The sequence below is a fragment of the Trichomonas vaginalis genome, chromosome V, assembly GCF_026262505.1.
Source record: "Trichomonas vaginalis G3 chromosome V, whole genome shotgun sequence".
NCBI lineage: Eukaryota > Parabasalia > Trichomonadida > Trichomonadidae > Trichomonas > Trichomonas vaginalis.
Window position 1 is genome coordinate 13420089 of NC_067207.1, and position 14156 is coordinate 13434244.

At 33.9% G+C, this 14156-nt stretch overlaps 11 protein-coding genes and 1 pseudogene across 12 annotated transcripts, besides 1 other annotated feature; 3 read left to right on the top strand and 9 right to left on the bottom strand.

The window, feature by feature from the left end:
* Positions 1-14156: part of a mobile genetic element that runs on past both edges of the window.
* Positions 2732-3795, top strand: TVAGG3_0329590 (virulence-associated protein E family; the record flags this gene model as incomplete). Its single annotated transcript, XM_051230380.1, has 1 exon — positions 2732-3795. A coding segment is annotated over one exon (1064 nt), but the record flags the coding sequence as incomplete, so codon positions are not given.
* Positions 3957-4376, top strand: TVAGG3_0329600 (protein of unknown function, DUF4108 family; the record flags this gene model as incomplete). Its single annotated transcript, XM_051230381.1, has 1 exon — positions 3957-4376. The coding sequence occupies one exon, from the start codon at positions 3957-3959 to the stop codon at positions 4374-4376; it is 420 nt and encodes a 139-aa protein (XP_051100111.1).
* Positions 4505-4835, bottom strand: TVAGG3_0329610 (uncharacterized protein; the record flags this gene model as incomplete). Its single annotated transcript, XM_051230382.1, has 1 exon — positions 4505-4835. A coding segment is annotated over one exon (331 nt), but the record flags the coding sequence as incomplete, so codon positions are not given.
* TVAGG3_0329620 (protein of unknown function, DUF4106 family) lies at positions 5362-5745 on the top strand (the record flags this gene model as incomplete). The annotated part of the gene is made up of 1 exon (XM_051230383.1): positions 5362-5745. A coding segment is annotated over one exon (384 nt), but the record flags the coding sequence as incomplete, so codon positions are not given.
* TVAGG3_0329630 lies at positions 6167-6740 on the bottom strand (annotated as a pseudogene). Its single transcript has one exon. A coding segment is annotated over exon 1 (574 nt).
* Positions 7554-7964, bottom strand: TVAGG3_0329640 (organellar and viral DNA polymerase type B; the record flags this gene model as incomplete). Its single annotated transcript, XM_051230384.1, has 1 exon — positions 7554-7964. The coding sequence occupies one exon, from the start codon at positions 7962-7964 to the stop codon at positions 7554-7556; it is 411 nt and encodes a 136-aa protein (XP_051100114.1).
* TVAGG3_0329650 (organellar and viral DNA polymerase type B) lies at positions 9224-9544 on the bottom strand (the record flags this gene model as incomplete). Its single annotated transcript, XM_051230385.1, has 1 exon — positions 9224-9544. The coding sequence occupies one exon, from the start codon at positions 9542-9544 to the stop codon at positions 9224-9226; it is 321 nt and encodes a 106-aa protein (XP_051100115.1).
* Positions 9632-10162, bottom strand: TVAGG3_0329660 (organellar and viral DNA polymerase type B; the record flags this gene model as incomplete). The annotated part of the gene is made up of 1 exon (XM_051230386.1): positions 9632-10162. A coding segment is annotated over one exon (531 nt), but the record flags the coding sequence as incomplete, so codon positions are not given.
* On the bottom strand, positions 10816-11070 carry TVAGG3_0329670 (uncharacterized protein; the record flags this gene model as incomplete). Its single annotated transcript, XM_051230387.1, has 1 exon — positions 10816-11070. The coding sequence occupies one exon, from the start codon at positions 11068-11070 to the stop codon at positions 10816-10818; it is 255 nt and encodes an 84-aa protein (XP_051100117.1).
* TVAGG3_0329680 (phage tail repeat-like family) lies at positions 12968-13552 on the bottom strand (the record flags this gene model as incomplete). The annotated part of the gene is made up of 1 exon (XM_051230388.1): positions 12968-13552. One exon carries the CDS (start codon positions 13550-13552, stop codon positions 12968-12970), a length of 585 nt encoding a protein of 194 aa, XP_051100118.1.
* TVAGG3_0329690 (uncharacterized protein) lies at positions 13572-13724 on the bottom strand (the record flags this gene model as incomplete). Its single annotated transcript, XM_051230389.1, has 1 exon — positions 13572-13724. One exon carries the CDS (start codon positions 13722-13724, stop codon positions 13572-13574), a length of 153 nt encoding a protein of 50 aa, XP_051100119.1.
* TVAGG3_0329700 (uncharacterized protein) lies at positions 13744-14145 on the bottom strand (the record flags this gene model as incomplete). The annotated part of the gene is made up of 1 exon (XM_051230390.1): positions 13744-14145. One exon carries the CDS (start codon positions 14143-14145, stop codon positions 13744-13746), a length of 402 nt encoding a protein of 133 aa, XP_051100120.1.

Sequence of the window (14156 nt, forward strand, 5' to 3'; positions counted from 1 at the left end):
CTATATGTTGGACCCAGATATTCAAATGCTTTAGCTGCCAAATATATTGCAGTTCCACTTATGTTCCCTATACACCAAATATCTGTCAAAGACTTGCAGGTGAAGTTGGAAACCAAAGTGCTGACCCAGGTGCAAGAACAGATATTGCTTTAACAACTGCAATGAAACTGCAGATACTATGTTTGTACTGTTCAGACGAACTATAAATGACTATTCTTGTTTCTACAACCCCGGTATTAAATATCATATAAACATAGATGGCAAATATTATCCAAGAGAAGAATATTCTACAGTTGAGGATATGAGGTCATACAACTTGACATTAGATGCTATGAACTTTAACAACACACTTCACAAACAACCATTAACCCTGAAATGCAAAGTTCTATTATGCCATATGTGAAAGTATGGACTCATACAGGAGGTCAAAAAACTCAATATACAAATGGAGACCGTTCAAACTTTTGGCTTGGCATTCCATTTGCTGACTCAGAAGACTTTATGGGTGTATTTCAACTGTGGTACTGTACAAATACAATATACTGGTGACAGAGACGGTCCAGATGAACTGAGAGCAAAGAAGTTTACAAAACCAATAGCACTTTTTCACGGAAGATGCTCTTTTGAAGATTCGTTCGATGAAACCTGCTGGGCTCCTCAGATTGGCATAACGACAGCTTCCATCGAGCAGATTTTGGCAGCAGGTCAGTAAGTTGTTCTTGAACTGACTTCTCTCCGTCAAATATTGACAGTACGCCAGTTTTGACATAATATTTAAGATAAACTTACCTTTAGAAATATCTGTAAGTTTTGAAGTTATATTTTGTTGCTTCAAGAACTTTCACCATTTCAGTTATACCAACTTTCTTTGCTTTATGAAAATATTTTGGTTCAGCAAAGACTGCTATTCTATAACATTTACCATTGTTTGTATAAAGAACTATTCTGTCAATGTATTTGTATTGTTTGTGTTGTAAACTTTGTTCTGCTTCAATTCGAAGAGATACTCGAATACGTCCATCTTTTTATTCTAAGTAAAATGTCATTTCCGAAAAATAGAAGCGTAAGTGTTTCAAAAGGTTTAATGGCGTGGCAGATGTGAAGTTAAATTCACCAACTCAAACAAACAGTCAAAGTGTTGTTGTCAATGTCAAAGACAGAGATGTTGAAGTGGGGAAACCATACGAAGACGAAGATGGTATAACAATTGTTCCTGTAAAAGAACCAACATATCCTGAAGTTAGCAGAGACTTAAGTTCTGTTCAGATATTCGAAATGACTACCAACAACTTAAAGACAAACTTCAAACTCAGGAGAAGATTTGTCAAGCTTTAGTATAATGTTAAACTTGGTCGAACACAACCCTGTAAAAGTGAACTCATATGTCATTGCACCTCATGAAGTTTTGAAAGAACTATTGAAACTTTTGACAGAGGCAGACGATATAAACATCAAAGAAATAGAACCGACATTAGTTGCTGTGGTGTTTCATATAATGTCATTGACAAGATATACGTTATGAAAGGAGGTGAAACGTTGAACTTAAAGTATAGTTTTCCAGACGTCATAAAAATATTTGACGACCACAACATTTCATTAAAATTTATTTGCTAAGTAAAAATGTCAAAACTTCTTGAAAGATGTTTGAAGAAAAATAATATAGACTTTATTTCATGTAAAGGACTTTACACACTTTTGAACGATATGAAAGACCCTGTTTTGTTTGTTCGTGTAGACAAAGGAAAGTTCTATGTCTTTACAAAATATTTGAACTTCTTAGACAGAGAACTTCAAGAAACGCCATGTGAAAGTTTAGATGAAGTTCTTCACCACTTTCAGAAAAACTTTTAAATATATATAAATGGCAGAAGATATAATGGTTTATACTATTACGACTAAAAACCCTGAGTCATATAATTCTATAACAACAAACTTACAAAAGTCTCTCAAGGACGGTATTGTAAACTAACTTTAAACACAATGACGACTAAAGCCTGTTTTGCTCTTTTGACACCAGAAGACTTTATTGTTGTGAATGGTAAAAAATACTCCTTTGAAGATACTTACTCAGATATACCACCAACAGGTTTTGTTGACTTATTTAATACTTTAATACGGGTGTAACATGTGCTGCAACTAGAGCGGTTTCATTATGTTTGGATGTCCGACTGAGTTTACTATAAACGATATGAGCTATAATACAAAACTTATTTCTGGTTTTTACCAACAGTTTCCTATAACAGGAAAAGGTGTCATACAAGGAATGTCTATTCCATTGACATTAAGCACACCAATCTTATATATTGTTTCAAACTTAGGTTCAAAGTGTTATTCGAATGTCGACAGAAACTATTATGACCAAAAATACTTATGCGTATAAACAATACTTTCTCTGCTGGTTTGCCTATTGTTCATTCGAATGCAGAATTTTCAACCTTAGTGAACTCAAACACTTTGGCAAGTATAACGTTGACATTAGTTGACGCAAACTTTGTTCCTGTAAAACTTTTATGTCCTATGTATTTGTCAATGACGGCAGAAAGTTTCGAATTGGAAGATGCAACTGGTGAAAGTATTGTATTACAAGAACAACTTCAACAACAAATAGCTCAAGAACAACAAATGCAACAAATGCAACAACAAAGTCAAGAATAAAAAATATTTTTTTTATTTTATAAAAATGTACAGAATAGATGTTTCAGATTTTTATGACTTCCAAGCATTCAGAAATATGTGTCCATTTAGAGACTATAACAAAGCAGTCGAGAATTTGAAACGTTTAGTCATTTATGTCGACTCTGCCCCAGAATGTTATGTTATGAAAGAATGGGATGTAGTCTTTAACAAACCTAAAGCGACAATAGTTTCAGAACAAGAATGTAGACAGAAACTTAAGAAAATAAAAGTTGTACAAGTTGGAATGAAGATGTTAGATGCTTGGGATATCTTATTGTCAAAGTTAGAAGATTTTTCAGTTCGAGGTATAAAGTTCTATACACCTTCTCCAAACTTCTATTCTATCTTCACTGGATATAAATACGAACAAGTAGAATGGAAAGAAAATATTATAGAAGCTTGGTTAGACCATGTCAAAGAAATTATATGCAATGGAAACGAAAGAGTCTATGAGTATATCTTATGTTGGTTTGCAAACATCTTACAACATCCAAGTGCTAAAAATGAAACTGCTCTCATTATAATTGGAAAACAAGGAACTGGTAAGAACACATTCTTTACAGATATTTTGTGCAAACTGTTAGAGGGCTATTCGAACCCGAATATGACAAACTTAGAAAACATCTGCGGTAAATTTAACTCCTCAATAGAGAATATGAAACTTATAGTTTGCAATGAACTTCAAAGTATAGATACAACAAAAGTTTTGAACTCAGATGCTTTGAAGAGTCTTATAACAGACAAAGTTGGAGTTGTTGAAAGAAAGTATAAAGAGACCAAAGAGTTTTGTGAAAATGTTGCAAACTTCATTATGGTTTCAAACAATGCTGTTCCGATGAAGTTAGAAAGTTCTGACAGAAGATATGTAGTTGTCAGAACGTCAGATTCTCATATGCAAGATACAGAATATTTTGACGACTTAGCAGAAACTTTGACATCTGACTTTTACAACCACTTGTTCTCATATTTTATGACATTAGATATTTCAAAGTTCAATCCAAGACAAATTCCACATACCGAAGAGAGACAAACATTGTTAGAAGCAAACAAGAGTGTATATGAACTGTTCATAGATGAAACTGACTTTGAGTGTTTAGATGAAAGGTCATTGTACGATTTCGTATAAACAATATTGTCAAGAATATGGTTATATGACAGCGTCTAAACGAACATTCTTGGCAAATGTCAAAAGTCTTTTAGACGTACAGAATGGTGTATATACAAAGAAAAATTTTTATGAGTAAATTTAAAAAAAAATATTTTTTTATCCGATAGAAAAGATGACGAAATATATTTCAGTAAACAAGTACATGTCAGGACTTAAAGAAGAACTAGACCCATTCACATATTTGAATGTTTACTTCTACCATTTTGAAAAGTCTTCATTCAGCAAAGTTTGGAACATCGAACCAGTTAAGTTTGCTATTGTGACTAAAAATGGTGCGAAATTTGAAGACTTAGACATAGAAGGTTTGTTAGCAGTCAAAGAAAGTTTTGACAGAAGGTTTTCAAACCTTAAAGAAGGCAAAGCATACAAACTTGTTATACCTTATGAACCAAAGAAAGCAGACGACTATGAATATTATGAGTCTAAGATAGTTGAAGTTCAAGGTAAATTGGGTAAAAAGATTTTAGAGTCTAAGCCAGTGTTTGCTCCTAAAGAGGAAGAGAACATTGACATTGACCCAGAAATGTTCTAAAAATAAAATTTTATTTTTACATGTCAAATTTCTTTTTCTCTGGAACTGGTTCAGGTTCTTTCTTCTCTCTTCTACTTTCTTTTCTTTCTTCTTCTTTTCTGGTGGAGTTATGTCAAATTTCTCCGAACCATATTTCTGTAAAAGTTCTTTGTCCTTTAATAGCTCTTCTATTCTGTTTTCTATTTCATCTTCAAGAACAGCGCATGTGTCTTCTTTGCATTCTAAGAACTTTTGTTGGACTTCATCTTTCCAATCGGCGTCATCTCTGTCAACAAGTCTGTCATTGACAAATTTTAAGACTGCTCTGCTTAATGTTTTATGGTTCTTGTCATATTCCCAGAAACAGAACTTTAGAACAAATTCACCTTTCTTGTTTACACTATGTAAGATTTTATGGTCGACAGATGTTTTGCTGTCGAAAAGCTTGTCTCGAATATAGATAGCGAAATCGCTAGACATTTTCTAAAAGATAAAAATTTTAATTTTTCTAAAAATATGTTAGAAAAAAAGTTTGCTGACATTGACAAAAATTTGAGAATGTTTTAAACAAGAACAAGAGGAAGTTAGAAAATGCTCAGATAAAGCCTATACATGACAAGTTCTTATTTGCTCAGAATGGTATAACAGGTCTAATTGCACCACCTGGGTCGGGTAAGACTTTCACTTATCTTAAAATGGCTGCACAACAACAAGAACTAGATGAGAAGAACCCATTCTATGAGTTAGTTGTTATTTGTAGTACTTCTGGTCAATTTGACCAAACCGTCAATTCGTTCAAAGATATTATAAAGAAGTCTAAGTTAGTATGTATAAAAGACTCTGAGTTGTTAGATTGGATAAAGAAGTACCAAAGAAGAGTTTTGAAGTATAATGCTATAAATGAGTATATAAATTCGAAGTTCAAAGACCCAAATGAGGAAATGCAGAGAATATTAGAGAAGAAACACTTCAGAAACAAACAGAAAGAGATAGAATACATTTCGAAAAATTGCAATCTTACGATTGGAAGACTTACCCTCATAGATGTCTTCTTATCTTAGATGACTTTGCTTCTCATCCTTTGTTAAAGAACAGAGAACAAGACATGTGTCGAATTCTTAAGAAGCTCAGACACTTTAACATCTCAGTCGTAATATGTGTACAGACAGCAAAGAGTTTAAGTAAGGATGTTAAAAGAATACTTACTGACATTATACTTTTCCCCGGATTGTCCGAAGACGATTTCATGGAACTTATGAAAGAGTCCATGGCAGGTAAGTTTGACAGATATGAACTATGGGAGAAGTACAAAGTCATACAAGACCCTCATACTTCTTTCAGAATTCATATCTACGCAAACAAAGTTCAAATTGTAAAAAGTCAAGCTTGAAAAATGTAAGTGTTTAGTCTTAGTAAGTCTGTTGTGGTGCTGGGGCTGTCGGTTCTTCTGGCTTTGGAAGGCATTCAGGAAGAGGAACGTCAGTCATCCGTTTGTGTCCTGTCGGAAGGAAGAACTTTTCCAGTTGTCGGGAAAAACTTTTTCTGTCGGAAGGAAAAACTTTTTCTGTCGGAAGGAAAAACTTTTTCTGAAGTTCGACCAAAAAGTTCTCAATTTTCGAAAATTTGAATGGTTTACGGACGGACAACTGGAAAATTTTTTCTTGTCGTCGGGAAAAACTTTTCCTGTTGGAAGGAAAAACTTTTTCTGTCGGAAGGAAGGACTCGGAATGCCAGAAGGATTTGACAAGGCAATTTACTTTATAGAGCTACCTGAGCCATCTGAAGTCAAGCTTGAAAAATAAATGGTTCATTTACTCTGCTTGTTTGAAGTTGTCAAAATACTCTGTTATTTTTTCCTTTAACAATGGCAAATCTTCTTTGAAGGTAAGTATTGTACAACATTTAATATCATAGTGTGTTTGAGGTAACGTATCTTGAACTATTTGTTTCACATCTTCATTTGGGGTCATTGAAATCGGTAAGTTTTCGCGATAGAACCAATTTCTGTCAGATTTGTAAATCTTAGCAAGGTCGTAAAAGCTTTTGTTGTTTCTTCTGACTAAATGCAACATAACCATATCTTTATCTTCTTCTTTCTCCATCTCTTCAGTATAAATCATATACTTATAGTTCTTTTCCTTTCCTTTTGGTACCGAACGTGAATGCTTTTGCTTTTGCTTCAAGCTTGTTCTCTAGCTCTTCACGTTCTTGTCTATGAATTTCATCTAACATCATGAAAATATAACAAGCGTAACGAGGTGAAGCCCACATTGCAACAGCATTTACAAGAAGTCTATGTACATACCAGCCTCTCAAACCATTTAGCAAATTTTTACGATTTTCGTACGGAATCTCGACTCGCGGTTTTCCTCGGGTCGCAAACATATGAGGAAATTCTTCTAAAAGTTCTTTTGTCTGTTGGTTTTCAAACCAATGATGTGCTTGCTTTGTAGAACGAAGAGCATTCAAAATACTTTGCATTTGGTACATGTCATCTTTGACTGAACGAATGAGACGTAACTGTTTGTTAAACTGTATGTACTCATATTCTTCATTTATGGCTTCATGAACGATAGCAGTTGTTGTGTTCTCTGTTGTTGACATATCTGTCCTTACATACAAAATAAAAAAATAAATAAAAATAAAACTAACTTTATTTTTTCTATCTTAAGGAAATTCATGATTTTCATAGAGTTTTGGCGACCCCGAAGGAAGTCGGTCTCGCTGTGCTTCATGATTTTCATAGAGTTTTGGCGACTACGTTTTTTAACGTACTCGCTGTTCTTCACTGTTTTCATACGGAATTCAGCAAAAATATATTTTAGGGTAGAAGGTTAGATCTAACACGTTTTCTACCCTCGTGAATTTTCATGACTTCTTCGTAAATGTTTTGTCAAGACTTCTTCGTAAATGTTTTGTCAAACATGAACGTACATGTTTTGTCAAAACTTCTTCGTAAATGTTTTGTCATGACTTCTTCGTACATGCTTTGTCAAGACTTCTTCATCGTAATGAGCGTAAATGTTTTGTCAAGACTTCTTCGTAAATGTTTTGTCAAAACTTCTTCGTAAATGTTTTGTCGAAACTTCTTCGTAATGAGCGTAAATCAGACAAAAATAATGTTTAGGTGAAGAGGTGCGATCTCACCTTTTTTTTCACCTGTTTTCTCACAAGCGTTTTACATGGTAAACGTTATTTTTACATGTATTTTTCAGCAACTTCGTCAAATAATTTTATAGCTTTATCTATCTCATCTACTTCAAACGTTTCTTTACCTTTTATGGGAGCACCATACATTTTCTCAAACTTTTCGAGTAGTTCTGTTTCTGCAGCTCTCATATCATTAGCAAACACAACCTTGACTATATTGACTGTACTGTCATATCTTTGAGTTATATTATATGTTCTTCCTATCTTATATCTTTTTGTATTGAAGTCCTTCGGTTTCTGAACGATGTAAAGTAAGCCTTCACTGCAACGTTCCGTATCGAATGAACCATATGTTATGAAGTTATATCCAACAACTGGGTCTAACCATAACAAAACTATTGGTATAAGACTTTTGTCTATAAGATATGCTGCAGTTCCATAGAATCTTACCGATATCATAAGCTCAGGATTTCTTGTCAAAATTTTCTGACTAGAAGCAATTCTAACCCAGTCCTTTGTTTTCTTTCCAGATGGAGATAAAATGTCTGACAAAGAATATTTGTTGTATTTCTTTGAGTATCTTACGTTTAAATCACCTATTCTAACCAATTTGGTGTCATTGTCTATCTTTCCAACTGTTTCAAACTCAATGTTTGTCATATATGTCTTTACATACAAAATAAAAAAAATATTTTATAAAAAACTAACTTTATTTTTTCTATCTTGTATAAAAGATATGATTTCAGGGATTTTTTTTACGAAGTGCAAAAGTTCTCTTCGTAAAAAAATAACAGTTATATAATGAAATTTGGTCATTTTTTCACGATTTTCATGAGTTTTAGGCGACCCCGAAAAAAGTCTGGGTCGCAATTTTTCACGATTTTCATGAGTTTTAGGCGAGTAAGATTTTCTATCTTGTATAAAAGATATGATTTCAGGGATTTTTTTGACGAAGTGCAAAAGTTCTCTTCGTAAAAAAATAACAGTTATATAATGAAATTTGGTCATTTTTTTACGATTTTCATGAGTTTTAGGCGACCAGGTTTTTTTCCCTACTCGCAATTTTTTACGATTTTCGTACGGAATCTCTACCCGCGATTTTCCTCGGGTAGCAAACATATGAGGAAATTCATGAAATTTGGTCATTTTTTTACGATTTTCATGAGTTTTATGCTAGACCGAAAAAAGTCGGTCTAGAGAAATTTCACTCAAAAGTTCTTGTGTGCTTTGGTTTTTGAACCAATGTCTGTATGTTTGGTTTCTGGAGCAAAACATGCTGTCAAAATACTTTGCATTTGGTACATATCGTCTTTGACCGAACGAATGAGACGGAGTTGTTTGTTAAACTGTATGTACTCGTATTCTTCATTTATTTTGTATAAAAGATATGATTTCAGGGATTTTTTTACGAAGTGTCAAAGTTCACTTCGTCAAAAATAACAGTTATATAATGAAATTTGGTCATTTTTTTCAGCAAAAATATATTTTAGGTGAAGTGGTGCGATCTCACCTGTTTTTTCACCTGTTTTTTCACCTCAGTTATTTTATAAGCGTTTTACATGGTAAACGTTATTTTTGGAATTTTGTGAAAACTCAACGGTTTGACACAAGCCATATGTCATTTTACTCAGAATTTTATACAGAATTCAGCAAAAATAAAGTTTAGGTGAAGTGGTGCGATCTCACCTGTTTTTTCACCTTTTTTCTCACCTGTTTTTTCACAAGCGTTTTACATGAATTGTACGATGTATATTTGAAATCCTAAACAGTTTTGTAGCCTCTATTTCTTCTTTTAGTACATCGAATGTTTTAACTATGCCGAAAGTTTCTTTATACTTCTTCTTGACGTCAGACAGAAGGAAATCTTCTGCTGTTGGATAGTTTTTGTTCAGAAATTCTAACATGTCCATTTTATTTTCTGCTGGTTTTTCTGCTTCTTTCTTTAAGTCTGCATAGTCGTTTCTCATTCTTTCTATCTCTTTGACGGAGTAGTTATATCTCCTCATTGCCGCTTTACATTTTGAACATTGCGGGTTCATTTTTGCGTTATATTCTGAAACCTTACCTGCTAAAACAACTAAAGCGTCAATGGTTTTCTTTAACTCAAAAGTTGCTGGTTTTATCTGTTTGTTCCATACCTTACCTCTTCTATCTTTATCTCTTATCTGCCATACACATTCAGCAACTAACGAAACAAAGTTGTCGTAGGTCTTAAATTCTTCAGATTTATATATGTCAGAAACATTCTTATATACCATGTCGCAATCTTTGTCCATAACCTTATGGTTGCAATGAAAACCAAGGAATTCATAGTTTACCTTTCGTATGAACTTCTTTATTTCTACTGAGTCAGTTGCTTTGACTTCAATTTCGTCAAATTCAGGAATAGTGAGTTTTTGTTGTTGGATTTCAGGCAATTTGGGTAAATGGTCAATAATGTCCTGCATTTCATAAAGATATTCTTCATTTGTTTCATCTTTCGCACTACAGTCTAAATTACATGTTAAAAGTTCTTGCTTTATCTTCTGGATTTCTGTTTCGAAAGTATATGAAGAAGGAATGAAGCTTTTCATCTCTACTAACATTGACGTAGGATTCATGACTAACGAGTTAGGTGCTGTTGTTGTTTGAACTGTTGTTGTGCCGATTGTTGACATTTTTATTTTTTTATACAAAATAAAAAAAAATAAAAAAAATAAAACTAACTTTATTTTTTATTTCGGGAAAATTCATGAAAATTCAAGAGGTGAAAAAAGAGGTGAAAAAACAGGTGAGATCGCACCACTTCACCTAAACATTATTTTTGTCTGATTTACGCTCATTACGATGAAGAAGTCTTGACAAAACATTTACGTTCATGTTTGACAAAGCATGTACGAAGAAGTCATGACAAAACATTTACGAAGAAGTCTTGACAAAACATTTACGAAGAAGTCATGAAAATTCAAGAGGTGAGAAAACAGGTTAGATCTAACCTTCTACCCGACATTCTCGTCAAATACAAAAAATGACACTTTTTCATTAGATAACTGTTATTTTTTGACGAAGTGAACATTGACACTTCGTCAAAAAAATCCCTGAAATCATATCTTACATACAAAAAAATACAAAAAAATGACACTTTTTCATTAGATAACTGTTATTTTTTGACGAAGTGAACATTGACACTTCGTCAAAAAAATCCCTGAAATCATATCTTACATACAAAAAATACAAAATAAAACTAACTTTATTTTTTCTATCTTAAGGAAATTCATGAAAATTCAAGAGGTGAAAAAACAGGTGAAAAAACAGGTGAGATCTCACTTCTTCACCTAAACTTTATTTTTGGGTCCGGGAACAACTTTCTCTCAATAGGGGCTGTGGCATAATCTTTGCGTAAACGGTTCAGACCTTCTTCGAACTCTTGGGCTCTCTTCGATTGGGATTGAGATTGGAATTGCTGGGGTGGAGCTTGCTGGAACATCCAAGGGTTGGGGCAGTAAGGCATAGGCTGATGAGACTGTTGTGGTGCTTTAGGTTCCTCTGGTTTGGGAATGGACTGGGTTGGTGGTACGTCGGACATTGTCTTGAAACAGTACAAATATTGTTCTGAAGCAGTGCAAGTCTTGTTCTGAAAAAGTACAAGTATTGTTCTGAAGCAGTGCAAGTATTGTTCTGAAAAAGTACAAGTATTGTTCTGAAGCAGTGCAAGTATTGTTCTGAAAAAGTACAAGTATTGTTCTGAAAAAGTACAAGTATTGTTCTGAAACAGAAAATTTTTCTCACAAATTGAGAGCTTTTACGGGAAATTTGTTCTGAAAAAGTACAAGTATTGTTCTGAAAAAGTACAAGTATTGTTCTGAAGCAGTGCAAGTCTTGTTCTGAAAAAGTACAAGTATTGTTCTGAAGCAGTGCAAGTCTTGTTCTGAAAAAGTACAAGTATTGTTCTGAAGCAGTGCAAGTATTGTTCTGAAAAAGTACAAGTATTGTTCTGAAGCAGTGCAATGGACAACATCGAGCCATTTGACGAGGCAATTTACCTAATTTAAATTAACGACTGCATAAAAGACTACTTGCGCAAGGTCATGAAGCCCAAGGTCAAGTTCACCACTATTTCTGGAAGGGCTGCCTTGACTCTCGAGATTTCGACTGGAATTCCAATTCAAATACCAGACGGGACAGCCTACGATGGCATAAAGCAAGCAAAGAAAGAAGCTCTTCTCAAGTTCTTTGCCAAGCGTCCTTGGATACTACTTCCAAACAGAGAGAGTCCAATTCCACGAATTATACAAATTCTCAGAGCACTGTTCCACTTCTCAGGACAACCGTTCTTCATAACCTCAGAAGGCGACATCCAACCAGTTCAGTAAACCTTAACGTTTAACTTCACTTTTTTATGTTTTTTGTGAAAGTGTCAAAAATAAATTGTTTTCATGAGTTTTCTACGATGTTAGAAAACGTGTTATTTTCTAATATCTTCACATTCAATACTTTTTCAGCACTTTTCCGTAGTTATATATGAAAGACAATTCGAGATAAAAGTCATAGTACAATGGAATAATATGTTGCACACAATTTGTTGTGAACCAAACTTGAAAGTCAGAGAAACTGTTACTAGGTGGTTCGTAGAATTTAGAAGCAAAGTCATAAAAGTCCTTACCAATACATAGAAAACTATTGTTGCTTGAACTGAAACTTGCATGACACATAACATTTTGAGGGTCAAACACGTTTCTATAAACTGTCAAATCTGCTGGTGGAAGTATAAATTGAAATGGACCATCTGGTGGTAATGGTTCGTTCTGGTTTAGTAACCGAAGAAATTGTGCCCAAGAACGTTTGTCTACTTTCCAATATAAAAACTCTGTATCTCTTGGAGGGTTAATTTCAATCTTTTGAAATGAAACGGTGGAGTTCATCTTGTCATATTCTAGTTTCAGATAGTATGTTCCATTTAGTAAAGAGTCGTATTTTTCTTGAAATTCCCAATAATATTTGTTCATTTGAGTTTGAAAATCATTTAGAGTTTTCTCAAGACTTTCGTCTGAACGAACTGTAAAGATTCTCATTTCGTCAAATTTGTCTATTAGACCATCAGAACCTTTATACTGCCCATGAAAATATACTGCGAACATAAATGCGTTAGTTCTATTTGAAAACAAAACTCTTCTAAATCCTATTGCCTTTGCATCTGAAGGACTTTGAAGCCAACGAATTGGATAGTCAAACCTGTATACTCGGGATGAAATTTCCTCATCTGAAATAGTCCTACCAGCATTTGTAAAGATATAGTCTAACGGTTTTGTATCTGCTACTTTTGTTCTTTGTTTTTCAACCTGAAGCATTTAATATATGTAAAAATATATTGTTTTAAAATGGTATGCCATTTCATATTTCTCATCTAACAAACAAGTTTCCCAACGGTCTTCTCCAACAAACTCAGCGTACATTTCAAATAAAATTAAAAAATATTTTTTTCTTTACTTTACATAACCGCCTGCTGCCATAAGTCTTTGACGCCAACCCATACCAGCTAATGAAGGTTGACTTGGTTTAGTTTCCAAACTAAACTTTGGTTTTGGTTTATCTTCAGTTTTTGGTTTTTCTTCTTCTATCGGTTTTTCGTCACTTTTCGGTTCCTCTGACTTTACTTCACTTGCAGGAACAGTTGTGTCGTCAACATCTTCATAAATATCATATGCCATTTGTTTTTGTTTTCCTTTCAACTTTTTGTGTTTGTTGTAAAGTTTAGAATATTTCGACTCTAAGTCAATGAGATGTTCTATAATGAACTGTTGGTCAGTGAAGTAAACTTTTCCATCTGTTGTCTCGAAAGCTCCTTCAGACTTCAATATTTTATTTGTGAGAGTCTGTTTCTTTTTTGAGATACTTGCCGTTCCATTTTTATGAAAAGTGACTTTGTAGTTAGGGTTTGTATTTCCAGACCTGGCACTTTCTATTATTGAATTTTTCTCTTCATCTGTAAGTTCTTTGACAGGTTTTGACAATGGTTCTGAACTTTTTGTTTGTGGTGTCAAATCTACCGTTTCAACTTCTTCGGTCATTTCATCTCAGTAAAAAATTTTAGTTTGGTTTGTTTTCAACTGGTTGTTGTTGTTTTTTAAGTCGGTCTAAAACTTCCTGAGGTATAGGAAGAACTTGACAAACACGTTGTGTAACTGCTGGAAGCCGACAAATCCATCTTGAACCCATTTGTCTCAATGCTGTATTGTTCATTTCATCTCAGTAAAAAACTTTACATTCCCCACGTTTGAGGCGGTTGAGATTGGTTATTGTTTACCCATTGTTGTGCATGGTTATATCCTCTGTTAAAGAATCTTTCACCTTGGTCCATATAGTGTCCTGCTTGGTTATAGTAGTCATTTGCTTTGTTATAATAGTTTCCTGCTTGTCTTCCTACATTGTCCATCCATCCTTGAACTTTTCCTCTTGTTTCAGGATTTGGAATAAGATTTGTTGCATCTCGTGCTACATCCCAACCTTTCTGTACAGTTTGTATAATAGGTTGTGCTTTCTCTTTAAGTATACCTAATGTACTCAAAATCTTCCTTCCAACTCCAAATATACCTCTGGCTATTGTTCCCACTGCGGGCAAAAATCTGGATGCAACTCCTGCTAATGCGCCAAATAAACCCATTTCTTATAGGA